The sequence below is a fragment of the Felis catus genome, chromosome D1 (assembly GCF_018350175.1).
Source record: "Felis catus isolate Fca126 chromosome D1, F.catus_Fca126_mat1.0, whole genome shotgun sequence".
In the NCBI taxonomy this organism is placed as follows: domain Eukaryota; kingdom Metazoa; phylum Chordata; class Mammalia; order Carnivora; family Felidae; genus Felis; species Felis catus.
This window is the reverse complement of record NC_058377.1, coordinates 66,986,613-67,006,260: the sequence shown is the minus strand read 5'-3', so window position 1 is coordinate 67,006,260 and position 19,648 is coordinate 66,986,613. Positions and strand designations below refer to the sequence as shown.

The window sequence follows — 19,648 nt, the reverse complement described above, 5'->3', positions numbered from 1 at the left end:
CTCGGTTTATGTCGAACACTTGATTTCCTCGAGGAGTCTGGGAGACAACGTTTTTATTAACCTTAGGCGCTGAGTCTCTAATGAGCTTCCATGGTAGACGACACTTCAAACTTGTCATAAATCAACGCTGATGGAATTAAGTATGTTCTGGTGACTCCACGGGGAGGGGAGTCTGGCTTCTCCATACTCCACCCCCTGTACCTTTTCCCGGTGCTGACTTCGCTCTGCATCCATTTGCTATAATAAATCCTAGTCCTGAGTATAACTGTGTGCTCGGTCCTAGACGTCCTCTTAGTGAATCACTGAGCCCAGGGGTGGTCTTGGGGACCCTTGGCACAGGAGGAGAGTTACGGCTGCCAGAGACTAGGGAAGAGGCAGGTACTCTAGCCTGCACCCCCAAGGCCAGCCCCAAGTCCTGCTGATTAAACCACAAGCCTGCTGTTGCATCCTGAACATGAAGAGGCAAGGCCAGAACATATGTCTGATCAGAGGGTGAGTATCATCGCTTTCACATGAAGGACTCACCTGAGTCCCTCAGAGGGAAAAATAAAAACTCTGCACGCTCTGTCTGCTGCTTTGCTTTGGCTTCTGATTCGTGTGTTAATCATTCAATTCACCCAGGCAACAAGCACTTGTTGACAAGTGTTAGATTTCATTTTGGTCCTTACAGCAACCCGTTTTACAAATGGGGAAACCATGGCCCAGAGAGGCCCAGAAATTACAAAGTCAAACTTCGGATTCTGATCTGACTGGGTCCCAAAGCCTAAGCATGTTCTGCTTTCCCAGAGCTGCCTCGTACTCAAAGACAGACAAGATAAATTCCCACCTTCCATTGGGCTCATTTACCTCTGTGCGTTTGGCAAGGATGTGTGTGGCAGAAACATGAATGTGTATGGGGAGACAAGCCGCTAACCAGACAGTCGTAACAGGAGGTAAGTGACACAGCAGAGGGAGGTACAAGATGCTGGTGGAGCATGAGGCGCCAGGGTGGGGAGGGTGGCAGGGGTGTTCCTGGAAGTTTTCCTCTCTGCTTTAATCAAAAATCATTTTTAGTTTTGGTGCACCTGGGTGGCTCAGTCAGTTAAGCGTCTGACTCTTGATTTTGGCTCAGGTCATGATCTCATGGTTCATGAGTTCAAGCCCCGCATCAGGCTCTGTGCTGACAGTGTAGAGGCTGCTTGGGATTCTCTCTCTCCCTCTCTCTCTGCCCCCCTCCCTGACTCACTCTCCTTCACTCTCTCTCAAAATAAATAAACATTAAAAATTTTTTAAATCATTTTTAGTTTTAAAATACTTTAAACATAAAGACAGCACTGAAGATAATATGACAGACACTCATGTGTTTACCTTCCAGAGCTAAACTTTTAATGTTTTTTATTACTGTTCCAGATCTCTTATCTACATGAATAAATAAATCATCATAGATATAGCTAAAACTCTACCCTCCTTGTTCCTTCACCCTACTCCAGCCTCAGAGGAAGGAAGTTGGTGTATATCTTTTCCATGCATGTTTTTATACTTTCACTAAGTGTTGCTCCTCACTTTGGTTAAGAAAGTAACTTCTCCTTTCCTGATTCCAAATGTCCCCATAAGAGTGTGTTAATTCCATTTTACACCTTCCAGTGGATGGCTTCTGAGAGTAGCAGGAATAGGTGAGAAGACACAAACACCTTAGAACCTTAGACAAAAATATGTCCCTGCCAATGACAAAGCCAAACACCTTGCAGAGCCAATGGACTCAGCCTGGCAAGGGGCTCAGGCCATGGCTAGAGAGGGTACTTGGGATCCCAGGGAATGACCAGCCATCGGCCCACTTATAGATACTGCAGGCCCCATGTTGACAGTGGGCCTACTGGGGGCCAAGGTGATCTGCAAGGTCAGCCTGTTTCTCATGGACTCATAGTTCTCTGGGGACCAACCGCCCAGCTCAGGGGCTCTGTGCCAGGAAATCAATGGAAAGAAGCTAGCTACTGAACCAGGCCAACATCCTCCCATTCAGCTGGCTTTCAACCTACTTCAACTCCCCCTATTCCTGTTCTGCCCACATGTCAGAGGCCAGGTAGACACCAAGGACTCCTGGTCAGGATACTGCTTCTTTGGGGAAGGACTGCATTGTTTCCAGTCCAACAAAATTCCCATCCATAAGAACTTAAAGTGTGGTACATCCACACAGTGGAATATTATGCACTTATATATATTTTTAAAAAAAAGAACAAGGAAGTTCTTTATCTATTGAGATGGCATTATCTCTAAGATGTACCGTAAAGTGAAAAAAGCTAGACTCAGTATAATGTGTAAACTACCATTTGTGTAAAAATAAACAAATTATATGTGTCTAATTAATTGTAGGTACATAGGTTATTTGTGTGAAAACACACAAGGGTTGCCTCAAACAAATAACATATTTTTTAAAACTACAGGGTAATGTATAAGAAGAGTAGTAGCTACTTTGCTTTCTCAGATATATCATATATTCTAAAACCACTGTTAAAAAGAAGAGAGAACAACAAGGTCAATTGAGGTCAACAGGTAGCTGGTTGAGGGCCAGGGAGATAGAATCAAACTTAACCCTGGCACTAACTGATATTTCTCTTCAAGAAGTAGGGGCACCTGGGTGGCTCAGTCGGTTGAGTGTCCTACTTCAGCTCAGGTCATGATCTCTCAGTCCGTGGGTTCGAGCCCCACGTCAGGCTCTGTGCTGACAGCTCAGAGCCTGGAGCCTGCTTCAGATTCTGTCTCCTTCTCTCTGTCTCTCACCTGCTGTGCTCTGTCTCTCTCTGTCTCTCAAAAATAAATAAACATTAAAAAATTGGGGAAAAAAAAAAGAAAGAAGTAAGCAATAAAAATGCATCATCCAACCAGGAAAATCAGCACATTTTTGGTGACTGTATTAACCGACTTGGTGTAAACCAAGCTTGTTCATTTTCTCCTCAAACCCCCTCTTCCTGGTTGGGAGAGTTTGGCCTGTATTTAAGGATACTGAGCCTAATCACATAGGAGAAGCTGAACAAGCAATAACTGATTTCACGCAAACCTGGACTTCAAGTCCACTCAACACTTGGAAACACTGAGGGGTCCGAGCTAGCATCTTCCTTAGTGGGCTGCAGGGACAGAGAGAAGCATTCTGGACCCAGGGAATGCATGGAACTTGCAGGCCACAGCCACAGCCCACTGTGCTAGCCTGCAACCCTAGGCCCCCCTCACGGGGATGAGCAGCACCCTAGACATACCCATACCCCACAACCTCTACTAAGACTCTCCTTCTCTTCAGACTTCTGTGCCTCCTGCCGGCCACCTCCTAGATACCCACAGACGATACCAGGCTTCAGGGCTGGGCATAGTCCCCAGTGGCCCAGGGGACCCTGGCCTCTGCACAAGGCCATCAGCCTTCATACAACCCCCAGGGGAGTGGGTAGAGAATGGGGAGTGGGAGACACCTTACCCCGGCACAGTAATCTCCACTGATGATGACCCGCTGGAACTCGGGAATGGCATAGGGCCCTGGCGTGGGCTGGCAAGTGGCTCCAGGGAACACAGGGGTAGTGGGAGACAGGACTGGACTGGCTGTCGGGGCGCCCTTCCAATCTTGCTGCGTAGGCATTTGCAGAGACAGGGACTGGGACCGAATCATCTTGAAACTTTTCTTTCTAAAAGCCAAGGACAAGGAAAAGTGGGAAGCATCAGTCACTAATTGGGGCAAGTGATAAAGAGTCTTTGTTATGTACATGGCAGGAGAATTTCCCTCTGATTAATCACTGGTACTGGCCCTACCATTAACAAGTAGCCAATTATGGGCGCCTGGGTGGCTCAGTCAGTTAAGCTTCTGACCGCAGCTCAGATCATGATATCGTGGTCCATAAGTTTGAGCCCCGCACTGGGCTCTGTGCTGACAGCTCAGAGTCTGGAGCCTGCTTCAAGTTCTGTGTCTCCGTCTCTCTCTGCCCCTCCCCGCCCTCCCCCCCCCAGTCTCTGTCTCTCTCTTTCTCTCTCAAAAATAAACATTTAAAAATTTTTTAAAAAAAGAAGTTGCCAATTATGCCTTCCTCTTGCACACATCTCTCTGCCTGAGGTACAGAACAGCCCTCAGATACCCCTCCCTGTGGTCACTAAGAATGGTTGTGGCCTGTGCAGGGCACACAGAACATTAGAGAAGGCAACTGTCTTGGGAGACAGAGAGCAGACCATACTGCAGGGGTCTAACACCAAGGGCAGGAGTGAGGACCATATTAAGTCACCCAAACTCCGAGTCCCAGCATCTGAACAGCCTCAGAAGGACAATGAACAGGGTCACAGACAGATAACCACCTTGTATTTCAAAGCATTCAAAATTTGGGGCACTGGAGCCAGAAGAGCTCATGATGACGAACTAGTCCCACCTCTTTTTTTCATGAAGGAGTCAGGGGCCCAGAGATGGAAGAGGGCTTGTACAAAGTCACAGGGCAGGGTGGCAGTTAGCCCATAGCCTACCGCCTCTCTGGGAACTTATCCACCCCGTCACCTCCTCTGCTCCTTCCTGTGCCTAATCTGTGCCATCCTGGCTGCTGCTACTGCTGGGCAGGTGCAGATCTGTATCTCTGTTACGAGAAAGAGATCAGTCAGCATCAATCTCAGGTCCCTTTGGTCACTTAGCACCAAAAGATGATTTTACAAACTCTCGGGGAAGTGGGCATTGGTTGGTTTTAAAGTGCCACAAGCTCATGCTTATTTACAGTGATTTGTGAACACTCACCACCCCAAGTCCTAGGATCTCCAGGAAGGGAGTTAACCAGTAATGAGGTAAAGCCATGAGCACTCCCCTCTCCTGGGAGGAGTTCTGACTTTAATGACCCCAGGCCCCCGGCATAGCCACCCAGCAGTGCCCAATGCCAGAAACCAGCCGAGGACTCAGCAGGATATCCAAGGCCTATAGTCACCAGCAAAGGCCTCAGTGGCCCACAGACCCACAGAACCCCTCTCTCCTCTAGGTGCCATGATACCTAGAAGGGGTGGAAAAATTGGTTGATCTCCAAACAGGCCTTATGTGTCACCTGGAAGAGGTTACCTTCCTCCTGACACTTGACCAGGTCTCCTTACAGGCCCGTTGCTAATTTTTCAGGAACCACATTTACCTCTTCTGTCTATACACCCAACGCTTGCCATGGCTCTCAGGTCTTTATCTGCCCACTTGTGTTATCACCTCTTTGGGGCAAGGCTGTTTACACCTGGAAAGTAGAGGCAGCCCCTTTTCAAGAGTTTGACTTTGCCCTGACCTTGGGCCTTGCATAACAGATGCACTGAGTTGTTCAGGAAAGGCAGCCTGAACTCCAGGAGACTACAACCCAGGCTCTCTCCAGCCTGCCATCCATCCTTTCCACAGAGCTAAGCTAAGCAACATGCCCCCAAGGAAGATGTCAACTCATGCCAGTCAATCATTCCTCAAAGGCAGATGTACCTTGACCAATACAGTTCTCACTTTGGCATCTTTTGGTTATTCACACCTACAGGAAGAGCTATTACTTTGGGCTCTCTCTAACATTCTGACCGGTTCAGCTGGGTCCCATAAGACTCTGGCATTTGTGTCATTCACATGCCTGCCAGCTCACTGTTTTGTCTCTTTGCCAACTTCACCCCCATGCTTCAGCCAATGCTGCCTGAGGGCCAGTCTCACCAGGGAGAAGCAAGGTAACATCTAAGGTGAGCAACAGGTAAGAAAGGTAATAAAGCCCAGTATAATCAGGAAGCTGGAAGGCTGCCTAAGCCAAGAACCCAGCAGGCTTGTCCTAGGAATGTCCATATTCCTCTGCCTCAGTGAGGAAGCCAGTACCCATCAGCAGGTGCCCAAAGAGTTCTTGAAGACATCCATTATGGCTCCTGTCTTGGTCTTCAAGTGAGCGCCAGACTGTCACATGTGAACATCTGTGGGCTAGGAGCTCAGATTTTGCAGGCACAGGGATAGGTTAAACAACAGATGGGGCAACTCCTCAGGGCTTGCTCACCTTGGGCAAGGGCTTGGAGTAACAAGAGCTAACCATTAAGCTTATATCTCAGAACATTGGAAAAGCTAACTGGAGCCCAAGGAGAGGGCCCTGTATTGTTTCTATTGGGGCACGTAACATATTGCCACAAGCTTGGTGGCTTAAAAACCACCCCCATTTATTGGCTCACAGTTCTGTAGGTGAGAAGTCTGGGTAGGCTGGGCTGGGCTCTATGCTCCAGGTATCAAAAGGCCAAAATCAAGATGCTGGCTTCACTGAGCTCTTATCTGGAGACTCTGGGAAAGAATCCATTTGCATGCTCATCCAGGCTGTTGGCGGAATCCAGTTCCACATGGCCATAAGACTAAGGTTCCTGTTCCTGGTTGGCTACTGGGCAGGGGGTGCTCTCTGATTCTTGCACACAGCCCCCTCCATCTTCAAAGCCAGGCATAGCTGCCTCTGTGCTCCAAACCTCTCTGACTTCCCTTCTCCTACCAGCCAGAGAGAGCCCCCTACTCTTTATATGTGTGTCATTAGATCAAGTCCACCTCTGTAGCCTCCTTATCTTCAAGTCTGCTACTGTGCTACATATGACAGTATAATCGCTGAGTGATGTCTCATCATATTCAGAAAGTCTGGAGATTAGGGAGGGCCATCTTTGGGGAGGGCATTTTAGAAATTCTGTCTACTGTAGGCGCATATCTAGTATCCATTCTATTCAACCAAGGCTCAGCCAACAAAGGTGGAAAGCAGCAACTGAGTGACTGAATATGCACGTGTGTCCACACACCTGTCTTCTTTTCCCTCTCAAGGCTGTCTGAAGCCCCGCATGTGTAACAGCAATAAAAGAAGTTGTCTTTTAATAAGCTTAAAGTAAGCTTTATCTGGATTATAGAACAAGGGAGTGTCCTAGCTGGAAAGGATTTTAAACACTACACACCCCAGTCCTCTCATTAACACTGCCTCTGCTTGAATACCTCCACTGACAGACAGCTCATTACATTTCTGGAGAAGACATCAGCAATCAATCATTTGTTCAAGAAACACTTACCAAGCACTTACTCTGGGCCAGGCCAGTGCTAAGCACACAAACAAGGTGAACAAAACATGATCTGTTGCCACTGTTAGAAAGCATTTCCTTATGATGGGCCAAGATCTGTCTGTCCACAGTCCCACCTGTTCTACCTCGTGCTAGCCCTTGGGGCATCAGAGTAAGCCAGCTCTCTCTGCCACAGCTGGCACGCCCCCTCTTTCCCCCACCCACACATCCACCTGGCAGAAACTCACTCCTACCAAAGAGCTGGCAGGGTGTGGGGCTGTGAGGATACCAGCTCCAGGCCAAGCCTAAGGGCCCAAGGGGCCAGGGGCAGCTTTGTCCTCTCTGAAATGGATGGCACTTCTGGGTCACAAGAACCTTCTTGCCCAAACAGGTCCTCTATACAAGGACACGAACTGGTCACATGGGCTGTTATTGTGGTATCTCTTAGCACCTGTCTGGTGCTCCTCCCCCCCAGCTCTATGGCCCTCAGCTGCCCCTGCCATTCACTGTGTCCCCATCATTACCCTGCTCCATTTCCCAACCCTCCTCAACATCTGGGCACCCCAAAGCCTTCCTGTAATAACATTTGATTCATGTGTTAAACCCAAGTTAAGAACCCCAAGACCCTCTTCAATCTTCTAGAGAATAGCCAGCATCTTCCCAGGGACCTTCACAAGCCCACTGCCCCTATGTAGTCTGTCCAGAGGACTTGAAGGCTGGGAAAGTCACCAGACCAGACCTTTCACCAGAGGCTCTCAAATGTGTACAACAAGTCACTTTATTCAATAAAGTACCAAGTGCCAGCCCCCAGGGCTAGACAGATAAAAAATACGCCTTGGACTCCAGGGACTGACTGACTGATGATGGCATAGATGGCCAGACAACTCAGCAGACTGTCACCACACAATGTCGTTGGTGTGTGAGAGGCTCTGGATATTTTGGGATCCCAAAGGAGACACCTAATCACACTGAGGGTGGGAGCAGTGAAGCAGCAGGATCAGAGATGTCTCCCTGCATCATTCTCAAAGGGAGAGGAGAACGCTTCAGAACGAGCAGGCTTGTTTGAAAACCTCCCTCTCACATACTCAGATCATTCTGGTAGCCGCTACCCTTCCAGATGAGAACTACCACTTTAAAGGTTTGGGGCAAGAGGGGCGGCTGTGTGGCTCAGTCAGTTAAGCATCTGACTTCGGCTCAGGTCATGACCTCACAGCTTGTGGGTTCAAGCTTTGTGGGTTCAAGCCCCACATCAGGCTGTCTGCTGTCAGTGCAGAGCCCGCTTCTGTCAGATCTTCTGTCCCCTCTCTCTCTCTTCCCCTCTCCCTCACTCTCTCTCTCTCTCAAAGATAAATAAATAAACATTAAAAAAAATTTTTTTTAAATAAAGGTTTGGGGCAAGAGCCACAAACCAGCATAGAGATTTATTCACAGTTTTCATTGGAATGCCATTAGGTGGGGCAGGCATTCCCCACCTCCAGAGGCTCAGCTGTTGCTCTTGCTTCCACTGTCACCGCAGTGATTCATGTGAGAGTGGGGAGCAGTGACTGAGACCAAAGGTCCCAGCCGATCCAGAAGGAAGAAAGCAGATACAGCTGACTATGGTGCACTTCCGTGATGGGCAAACACTAGGAGAAGGAATGCCAGGCGCTTGGGCCCCGTGGAGAGCACTTACTCCATGTGCCCACCAAGTAACCAGTGGCCTGCTCGGGGAGGGGGGGGGGTGGCTTTGAATTGCACACTTGAAGCCTATCAGGTGTAAAAATTCACAATCTCAACCCTTGTTTCTTCCTTCACTTCCCTCTGATAACCTGCCCTCCCTTGTCACTATCCCCCTCTGCTCTCTCCTGACCAAGCGTGGGACTCCATTGCCCACCAACTCCCTTCCCATTGCCCTTCCTCCCCAAAGGCCCCAGCTTTTTGTTCTTAACTTTAAAAGCAGATGAATCAAACGGGTTTAAATGAAGCTGCTTTGTTAATGGCCCTGAATTTTAAAAGTTGCATAGCCCTAATTTAAGAAATTTTATTAAACAGGGGTATCTGGATGGCTCAGTTGGTTGAGTGTCCAACTTTGGCTCAGGTCGTGATCTCACAGTTCCTGAGTTCCAGTCCCACATCGGGCTCATGGCTGTCAGCCTTGTCAGCCTGTCAGCTTCTCAGTGCAGAGCCCGCTTCAGATCCTCTGTCCCCCTGTCTCTGCCCTTCCTCCACTTGTGTTCTCCCAAAAATACTTAAAAAAAAAAAGAAATTTCATTAAACAAAATGATTTAATAACATTGTAGCTGTACTATGCTCAACTCATAACAACTATCTGTTTATCTGTTTTACTTGGGAAAGCAGCTGTTCTAGAAAGCTACATTTTTCAGACAAAGTCTGTCCCCTTTAAACCCTAATTTAAAAAACAACAACAACAACTATGATGTGGCTTTTTAAAATGAAATTCATAATTCCTATATCTTAATCAGAGCGTGCCGAACATAATTGCAAGTTCTCTCGATGACTCAGAGTCATCACCGTGTTACCCAGTCATGAGCTTAAAGGCATTTTGTCCCAAGACTTCAAATTCTTGTGTTTGCTTTTCATAGTTTCCTCCCTCACTGGTGACTGTCAAATAATAATGACAGAAACAAGAACACTAATGATGTTCCAAGTGCTGTCCTAAGTAGTCATGCATATTAGCTCACTTAGTTCTCCCAAGGTAGGTGTTTTATTACCCTCATTGTGCAGATCAGGAAATAGGCTCCTGCAGTGAAGACCTCGCCCAAGTGCACTCCGTACTAACACATGGGCGTCATTTGAACTCAGTGGCCTTGACTCCCACGCCTGAGCTTACAGTCACCACAATGACCCTGCCTGTAGAAATTCCTCTCCCCACTTCTAGTCTCCTTCCTTAAATCTGTCACAGGATAAGAAACAAGATCACCAAGCTTATTATATGAAGTAAGAATAAATAGGAGATGGGACGAGAGTACTGGGGACATGACAGCTGAAAGCTACTAGGGTTTCTTTGGGGAATGATAAAAATGTTCTAAAACTGATGGTGGTGATGGTTGCATAACTTTGCAAGTATAATAAAAACCACTGACTTGTACAGGTTAAATGGGTGGGTTGTATGGTATGCGGATTGTATCTCAATAAAGCTGCTCAAGAAGAAGAAATGGGAGAGCTGGGGAGCACTAATGTACATTTTGGTTGCACAGACATTTTTCATGTCACCATCAGTGTTGGCCAAGTTCCAACTTTGTACTTTAGTAGGGTAGATGCGCTCTGGCTAGGTAGAATGATAAATTCAAAGTGAGCAAAGGCAAAAAAAAAGGAGGAGTGAACAAAAGAGAGCTTCTGGGTACTTCTCAGGTTTTCCTGTCTTCTTTTCTCTGCCCCCTAACTTTGATTCCATAGATCGTCCACCCCTCTTGGACCCACCCCCTGACCCACCCCCACGTCCCAACAGAGTCTTAGCTAATGCCATCTTCCTAAGGAAGTAGAGCCCAGTAGCAAGCTGTCCCTGCTGGCCTCCTCACCCAACCTGGGGGAGCAGTGATGGAGACCAGAGGTCCCAGCCTCTGCAAAACAAGTGCTTCTCTGAGCAGGCTGAATCACGGGCTCCCTGGAAAGAGCCCCCAATCCTAGAAGGGCTGTGTCTGAAGCCAGCTCAGCTCTTACAGCTGCTGGCTTCCTGGAGCCAGCCTCCATGTTTTAGGTGCTCATCTTTCTTATTCACAATCCAGTTTTTCTTCTTTTTGGAAGAAACTGTTTTATTTCCTGATTTTAGTTTGTGCCTTTACATTAGACCTCCAATAGTCTTTGCTTGCTTGCTTGCTTGCTTCGTAAAAGAGAAAAAGGCAATGGTTGTAAAGAAAGGCTTTCTCCAAGTGCCAGGAATATTCAGCCTTCTCAGAAGAGCCAGGGGGAGGAAGGGCTTTTTCCAAACGATGTCCCTTCTCATGTCACAGTTTGAAACACAAACCCACAGACTCTGGGTATCTGGAGATATGCTGCAGGCTCTAGGCCTGTGGGCTCCTTGCAGGATGCCTCCACATCACCACTTACATTCCAGAGTGTCAAGGAGGAGCCAGAGACAAAGAGGAAGCTGGGGAGAGGGTTCCTCCAGGGACTGTCCACGTCTGAAGGTTTGCATAATGGTGCCTCTACTGAGCACTGAGGCTGAAAGAAAATTAGGGATGTACTGCTCTGGAGAACACTGGGACTTCTGACAGGTAGTCTGGGGATCAGTCCATCCTTTGGCAGAAAAGAAGCTTTTCTTTTGGGGAGCTCTGGCCCAGCTTCCTTCATTTCATTCAAAAGCCGGCAATAATACCCTGGGGAGCAGCACCCAGTGTCATTCCAGCATCTACGGGTGGAACCAAAGACTCCACCCCTGGCTGGAGATGGAATAGCCTCATGATCGAGGTGTGGGGTTCTAGATTCAAAAGACATGGGTTCTTTGGGGCACCTGAGTGGCTCAGTCAGTTAAACGTCCGGCTTGGTTAAGTGTCCGACTTCTGCTTAGGTCATGATCTCACAGTCTGTGGGTTCAGGCCCCACATGGGACTCTGTGCTGTTAACACAGAGCTTGCTTCGGATACTCCGTCCCCATCTCTGTCTGCCCCTCCCCACACACATGTGTTCTCTCTCTCTCTCTCTCTCAAAAATGAAAATTAAAAAAATAAAGTCATGGATTCTACTCCCTGCTCTGTCACTTACTCACTCCGCGTTCTCATGCAAGTTAATTTAACCTCTCTGTGCCTTAGTTTCCTCATCTGCAAAATGAAGTCCATAAGAATATCCAATTAATAAGCTTGATGTGGGGATTAAAGAATGAAAGCAAACCACACAGCCCAGCACTGAGCCCACAGTAAGCAGTAGCTGATGCTGTCTCCCCAGGAGGAAGTCGGGCAAACAGTGAACAGTTAACAGAGGGCTTATTGTGACACTGTTCTAGGCCCTTTCCATGTCAATTCCCTCATTCCTCACAACACCCCACAAAAGTAGCTACTGTTACCATCCCCACTTTATAGATGAGGAAGAAAGCACAGAGACGTTTCCTAATTTTCTAAGGTCATAGAACATACTAGAGAGTGACAGAACACAATGGTCCAGAGAGCTGTAGCCACCCTGAAGTGCTATCTGTGAAGATACTACAGCTTTTCTCTGTCACACATCCACTGCTCACCAACATGGCCTAAGTCCTAGGCTGGACCCTGGGGATCCAGATACAGAACTCAGGAAGCTTCCAGTGTTAGGGAGCATGTAGATGCGAACCAAGACCACCACATCCTAACGAGCAGGGACAGAACATAATTCCTGGAGAGGAGCCAGCCTATGGAAGAATTTCTGGAAATCATGAGGCACCATTTGGACTTAGAGTAAGAAAGTTTCCATTTTGCTGTTAGCCTGGGCATTGATAAGAAGAGTACACTCTCTTTTTGCAGACGTGAGGCCCGGTGTCACCCTGTAATGAAACTGGCCTCAGAACCCCACTATTCCCGATAATAAAAAATACCAGGACTTCTTCTCTTCCAATTATTAAGGGTCGAAAATGCTCAATTCATAAGACACAGCGGGTTCTGCACACCATTCAGTCCACAAAGCCAGCCCTCTGTTAAGCCAGTGCAGTGTGGATGAGGGGCCTCTACAGTCATGCTCTTCTTTTTTTTTTAATTTTTTTTAACGTTTATTTATTTTTGAGACAGAGAGAGACAGAGCATGAACGGGGGAGGGGCAGAGAGAGAGGGAGACACAGAATCGGAAGCAGGCTCCAGGCTCTGAGCCATCAGCCCAGAGCCCGACGCAGGGCTCGAACTCACGGACCGCGAGATCGTGACCTGAGCTGAAGTCGGACGCTTAACCGACTGAGCTACCCAGGCACCCCTCTTCTTGACCCTCCAGGGGTGAACACACTGTTGGACCTCCAGCCACCCCACCTCACCTAACACAGGCTGGCACTCACAGCCGGCTAACGGCACCCACTACCCCTTCTGTCCGTGGGCCCAGAGCCCCTCACTTATTTTATGGATGGCGAAGCCTTTATACCAGTACTTGCCTTTTTACTTCTTTCCCAAAAAGTGAAGGAAATACTGAAATTCTATACTGCCAAGAAAGCAGAGGGCGTGCTTTAAAAATAAGGAGAAATCTTAGGAAGGACCTGATTGCTGACCAGGTCACAGTCAGGGCTCACGTTCCACCACGTTAGCTCTGAGGTCTGCAGTATGCTAGTGGTCCAAGCACCCAGCTAAAGCCCCACTAGACTTTTTCTCAAAGTTCTTTTATTCTTTAATTCCACTCTCCTGGGTGAGATCAACTGAAAGGAGGAGGGCTTCACATTGTACTTGGACTTAAGATCCAAACTTCTCATCAGGGAGCACAAGACCAGTCTGACCTGAGCCCTGACTATCCCTCCAGCCTGAGGTCTCTCTCTCTCTCTCTCTCTCTCTCTCTCTCTCTCTCTCTCTCCTTCAACACTTTATTCATCTACTTCATAGCACCCATGCTCAGCCTGCTTGTCCTCAGATCCACTTCTCAAGCTCCCCCTCTGCCCCTCTGTGTTTCCTGCTTGTGTTAGCTGGCTTCTGGCTAGGTTTGGCCAATGGCAACCACTGGGAGAAACTGGAAGGTGCCAGAAGGATTGCAGCTAGGTATCTCCTGCTTCCATCTCTGCCTTGGAAGCATCTCTGCAGCTGCTGCCTCTCCTCCTTGGCTCCTTTTCCATCGAAAAGGCCACCACAGTTCCAATTTCTCCCCCCTGGGCTCCAGCAGCACCGCCTCTTTCCATCATCCCTGCGGCCTCAAGTGGTAGCTGCTTCCTACTGCTTTGAGTCTCCGGCCTGCCTCCCTGCCCTCTGCTTGTCTTCTCAGGTCTCCGCCACCTCAGCAACCATTCCCTGCATTAAAATCCTCCTTCCAGGGCTGCCCGGGTGGCTCAGTTGGTTAAGCGTCCGACTGCAGCTCAGGTCATGATCTCATGGTTCATGGGTTCAGCCCCATGTCAGGCTCTGCGCTGACAGCTCAGAGCCTGGGACCTGCTTTGCATTCTGTGTCTCCCTCTCTCTGTCCCTCCCTCCCCTGCCACACTCACACTCTGTCTCTCTCTCAAAAATAAATAAGCTTTAAAAAAAGAAGAATTTTAAATCCTCCTTCCAGTATTTAAGTGATTTCTGTTTTTTTCTGGTTAGATCCTGATACAGCACTTATCATTACTTGTCATTTTTTTAATTTAATTTGTCCCATTACTTAATTGTTGTCTAGACCAACTACCTCTAAGCTCAACAGGGCAGGGACTAGAAATATCTTGTTCATTAGTGCATCCTCTGTGCCCCGTATAGCACCTGGCACATAGTGAACTGACTTATTTAATAATGCAAAGTAATTGTCAAGCGATGAAAAGAAGTAAAATTGATGTTTCCCAAGAAATCTTCAAATTTCCAAAAGGATCATAGAACTGTCATTTGCAAATGGTGCGTATTTATGCACATGATTTGTTGTTCAAACAGCAGCAGAGAAAAAGTGTTTTTTTACCTTTTCTGCCAAACACAGGCCTGGAAACGGCCTTCAAGAAAGAAGTGGTGAATTAAGGGGTCTTGGTTAAGGAATAAACTCATCTCCCAGGGACAGGCCCCCTATCTCAGACACATGCCCACAGCCTGCCTGGGTCTGCACCACTGTGCACATGTGCTCTGGCTCGTGGGGACAAACCTTTTTGCCGTCTCCACGGACTTCTGCTCCGCCAGCTCCTTCTGCAGCTCCCTCTCCTTGGCCTCCTTCTGCCCAATGGGGCAGTCCTCGGGGACAGTGAAGAGGGACAGGGCATCTTTGCTGTCCTCTTCTCGGAGCACTTTAGCAAACACTTTCTCTGCCAGGAGCCGGACTTGCTCGTCCACCTCGGAGATGTTCAGCTTGGGAAACTGGCGCGGCATCTCGGCTAGCAGAAAAAGAGCAAGCGTTAGCCTCTGGAATTCCCAGATGGCCCGAGTCAGTGGGGTGGGGGAGGAGAAGCTACTAAAACAAGGGTCCTTGGGGTCAGCTGTCTTACTCCAGAATTCCCCAGACCAAACCCAGTGCACCAGCTTCAGAAACTAGCTCCATAAGTCATTGGATGTGAAGGGTATAGCACCACTCACCTTTCATGAGAAAGCAAATGTTCAGAAGTCAAAGAATGACCGAACTACGCGTGTTTCTATTGTCCCGAACACAGGGGACCCACAGCGTGCTGGCAGTCCTCCCTCTCCTGGCTTTGTTTCCATGACGGGGAAGGGACAGGAGAGTTCAGACCCCTCTCCTGCAGACTATCAGGGGGCCGTCTGGGTACAGCAATGACCAAACCTCACTCCCCACTGCATAAAGGGAAGATGAGAGCCCAAAGTTCTTAATGATTAGCCTAAGGTCTCATGAGATGGCCGCAGTGCTCTGGGCGATCCAAAGCCACATTCTTCATCACACAAAACATGCTCTTTTGCTGAAAAGAAAGAATCTACCATGACGGTTCTACCATCTCCCAAGTTTTCTGGAACTCTGAACAAGACACAGCAAATAAAATAAAGGTTTAGAGACGGGGATACTCTACCTTTCACAGCCCCGCTGAAAACTTACTTCCTCAAAGCTTGGCCTATCTCTCTTCACACTGGCTCTTTATTATCCCTAGCTGGCCTAAATTACCTGGTTTGTTCCTTTCTTTTCTTTCTTTCTACCTGTCTGTCTTTCTTTTAACATTTATATAGGACTTATTAATAGGTACACTCTGCCAAGCCCTTTCTACTTATTAACTCAGTGAATCCTATTATTCACATTTTACAGATGAGAAAATGAAGGCACAGAGAGCTAACTTGCCCGGGGTCACACTTTTACTAAATGAGCAGAGACTTGCGCTGTTCTCAGCCTTTGGCCCTCTGCCCCTTTCCTCTCTGAGCCTCTGTTCAGAGGTTTGAACCCAGGCACCTGGTCCCCATGCCTGTCTTCTTAACCACTACATTGTAGTGCTTCTCTTTGTCCAGCTAGGTGTCAGGGTAGGTTCCCTGGCTGTGCCCAGCATCACTCCTACGGAATGAATGAATACTGCATCCTATCAACAAGCTACCTTCACTAGAGCAGCTCTGGAAGAAGGGTGTCCTGTCTACCTATTACCACAGTTTCTTTGAGCAAGGTTTAAAGAGAGAGGTGGTTTAGTCAGCCGGGAGACGAGGATGAAGGTAAGACAGGAGCCCCGTTTCCGTGTGGCCAGGAAAGGAAGCAATTACAGGGGAGGAGAGGTTCACTGAGCAGCCTTGGGACAGTCACTCTCTGCGCCTCACAGTTTTCTCCTCTGTGAGATAAAGGGATGAGACTAGGCAGTCTCCAAGGCGCTCTCAGTTCTAAGTGCTGTAATTTCTAGATACCAGAGAGCTTTCTGGTGCCCAGGGAGGCTTGCTGCTCTGGTGTTCTCATGGGCCTAATTCATGACACAGACAGGAAGGAAGAAAGCAGGTCAAACACCAGTCAAAGTACATCTGTGAGCCCCTTGACTGTGAATCCAATTTCCTCCTTCCCTCCACACCCAGGATGATAGCTTTCCTGGGCCTCTCCCCTCCAAGTGATTGAGTGGGAGGGAGCTGCTGTGGAGGGAGGAAGTTGGCACGTAACTGTGCTGATCTGTAGCAGCAGAGAGCAAGATAGTGAAGGCCAGACCTGCAAAGAGGAAGAGACAGAGCTGTCTGTGGAGACGTCCACATCCTGATAGCACACAGAAGGGGAAGCTGGAAATCATCAGAACGGGGCTTGGGGAAAAAGGTGACAGAGAGAGAAATGGAGAGGAAGACACAGAACTAGAGCCAGGGGGAGCTGTTAGGTGAAAAGGAAGCTGGACCCCATCAACCCCTCTCCCCACTCTAAGGCTGCGGGTCAAGTGCAGCATTCTACAACCTCACAGGGCATCTCAGAAGTAGACATCAAACAGGGCCCGGGCAAGGGGCAGCAAATGCCATAAAGCATCCATACCATTTGACAGAATAAACCCAGTTCCAGAAATTGCTTCTAAGAAAAGAATCTGAAGGAAAAAGCACAAAGATGTTTACCTGCACTATTTATATAAAAAGCTTTAAAGTGTCCAAATAAGAGCACATTCACTTGAAGAAAAAAGTCAAGCAACCAAAATTATAATTATGAGGACAGTGTAATCACATAAAAAATATTGTGAAATAACAGTAAATGAAAAAATTAATACATAAAACTGTACCCATGCTTTTGTTGCAGTGAGATGAAAATGCATTCCCTTGAAGACAAAGGCTGGAAGAGAGACACATACTCGGATGACCAGATAACAGGACTGCATGTGTGAGGCAGTATCTGACTTTGATCACTGATGCTGTTATAATGTCATTTTAACAAACACAAAGAAGATAGAAAGAACATAAATATTTTTTAATGTTTATTCATCTTTGAGAGAGAGAGAGAGAGAGAGACAAAGTGTGAGCAGGCGAAGGGCAGAGAGAGGGAGACACAGAATCCGAAGCAGGCTCTAGGCTCTGAGCTGTTAGCACAGAGCCCAATGTGGGGCTCGAACCCACCAAACGCGAGATCATGACCTGAACCAAAGTTGGACGCTCAACCAACTGAGCCACCTAAGTGCCCCAGAAAATAATTAGACTGAAGAGGTTTTTTTAATGAAAGGAAACTAGGAAGAAAATCAAACTTCTACATCCCAGGTTTTGGTAATTAGGGTCCTCTCCCACCTAATCCACATCAGACACTGGCCAGCTAAGGGAATTAACAGCATTGAGATCCATCTCTGCATTAGCTCTTGCCCTGGACAGAAACTGTCCCCCACCACCTTCCTACCCCATAGTCCTTTCCCCTACAAACACACCCAGGCCTGACACAGCCCACCAGGCCTCCTCAGAAGTGGGCATGGGGTAGAGGGTCCTTTGTGCCTGAGGGCTCTTATGACAGACTGCCATGTCTTTCCATGAAGCATTTTCACCTCGCTGAAGTCAACTAAACATACATTTTGGGATGCATCTTTCTACAAAAGATCTTCTTTTCTCTTTAAATAGTTTAAACCAGCCTTTTCCCACCGTGGTTCCATGAAAGGTCAACACTTGTTGCTGGTGAAACAGGTCCTGTGGTCAGTTATCAGGAAGATGCTATATCCCACAGTTCCTCACCCCAGATTCCCAAGGCACATCAAAGACCCGAGGATAGGATCATATAGCAACATTTCCCCATAGAGATAGATTCCTTTCGTTGCAGAAGCCATATCAATCTCTTGCAGAATTATTACCAGTGTCTTCAATAAGTGGTGAAGACTTCACTCCATACCTTAGTATAGATCAAGTAACCCAGCTGGGGTGCTGGGCTAAGTCAGTGAGCCTTAGGAGCCCATTATACATCTGTCTTCCGGACAGCTCCCTCCTGCCAACCCTCCCTCCACAGCCGGGCTCTCTTCTGAGACCTAGAGACACCTGGCAGGGCAGGCTTATGCAAGGAAAGCCTGCTCTGTAGATGCCAAGCAGTTTCAGCTCCAGCTGCTTCTTCAAGCCTGGCTTTTACCCGTTTGTCAACCGTTTGTCAGCTGAAGCCGGCAGGCTTGGGAGGCTTAACCATAAATTCAATCAGCTAGGGATACAGCTTATCTCACTGTTACAAACGACACCCTGTGACGAGCTTAAAGAAGTGTCACAAAGTTAGAAAGCTATAAAATGCCACCATTTCAACCCACAGTTACTCTTCATGGCACCATAGCCCCTCCAGAATGGAAGCACAGTACCACTCAAATCCCCTCCTTACACAAATGAAGCTGTTTCTTGCTCTTGCCAGGCTCCCACTGTCAGAACCCATGACACAGACCTGAGCCTGGGGCTGGAGTCTCCATGGCTGATCCTGAGCATGCCACACAGGCGAGGCCCTCAGGCCATGGGCCGTGTATGCCCGGAAGGCTGAGCTGAGTCCGTGTGAGTGCAGCTGGCTGGGTCCTGTCTGCTGCAGCTGGGGTGGGAGGTCTCTGTTTTGCATATCTGTGAGCTGCCGTGAGCAAGAGCAGGAAGTGCCTGGGCTGGAAATTCTTCCATGAATATGAAATGTAAGTGGAAAATTTCCAAGACTCCTAAAGGGCCCAGGTAATGCCAGCTATCCATAGCTGCTGCGTGCTGAACGCGGTGTCCTGGCCCTGTTCTCAGCCCTCTCCAGAGCAAGACACAAAGCCGCTGCCCCAACACAACAGTTCATTCAGCCTTCCTGACCTGACCGAGCACAGAAGACAAGCCACGGCCTCCCTCTAATGCCCAGACCTCTGAAAGCCAAGCAGGAACGTGCCACACCGTCACCCTTGCTGCTTCCTCAGGCCTGGCCTGGTGACCAGGTTCATTCTACCAAGGGGATTGTCTACGGCACAACCTGGCCTGCCTTCCCTCACAAGGCCCCCCAAAGCAACCTCCCTGAAGGCACCCCAGCACTGACAGGAGTGGCGCTGAGCCCAGTTATCAATAGAGCTCCTCCTCTCCCTCCTCCTCTAAAAGAGCAAGGACTTTGAACAGCTCCCTCCTTTCCCAGGAAAGGGACAGTGACTCTAGAAGAGGAGACTCCTTAGTACAGGAGCAGGCTAGGATGAAAAGCTGCCATGCCTTGTCCCACTCCTTCCTTTCTTCCCTGAAGGAATCTGACATCACAGGTGACTGGGCAGCCTGGACAGGCT

General features: G+C 48.3%; 1 protein-coding gene across 8 annotated transcripts in view; it reads right to left on the bottom strand.

The window, feature by feature from the left end:
• The window catches only part of AMPD3 (adenosine monophosphate deaminase 3), a 48,508-nt gene that overhangs the window by 23,611 nt on the left and 5,249 nt on the right, over nucleotides 1-19,648 (bottom strand). For 5 of the 8 annotated variants that reach the window (XM_006937095.4, XM_019812047.3, XM_006937096.4 and 2 more), the window contains exons 2-3: nucleotides 14,683-14,908; nucleotides 3,443-3,647 (exon numbers count right to left, since the gene is read on the bottom strand). In XM_006937095.4, coding sequence (XP_006937157.1) covers nucleotides 3,443-3,647; nucleotides 14,683-14,903 — 426 coding nt within the window. In that variant the 5' untranslated portion in view covers nucleotides 14,904-14,908. Of the gene's footprint in view, nucleotides 1-3,442; nucleotides 3,648-14,682; nucleotides 14,909-18,744; nucleotides 18,768-18,804; nucleotides 19,598-19,648 lie in introns of those variants that run through there. The other 3 variants (XM_003992988.5, XM_045038948.1, XM_045038949.1) reach the window with 3 other exon arrangements.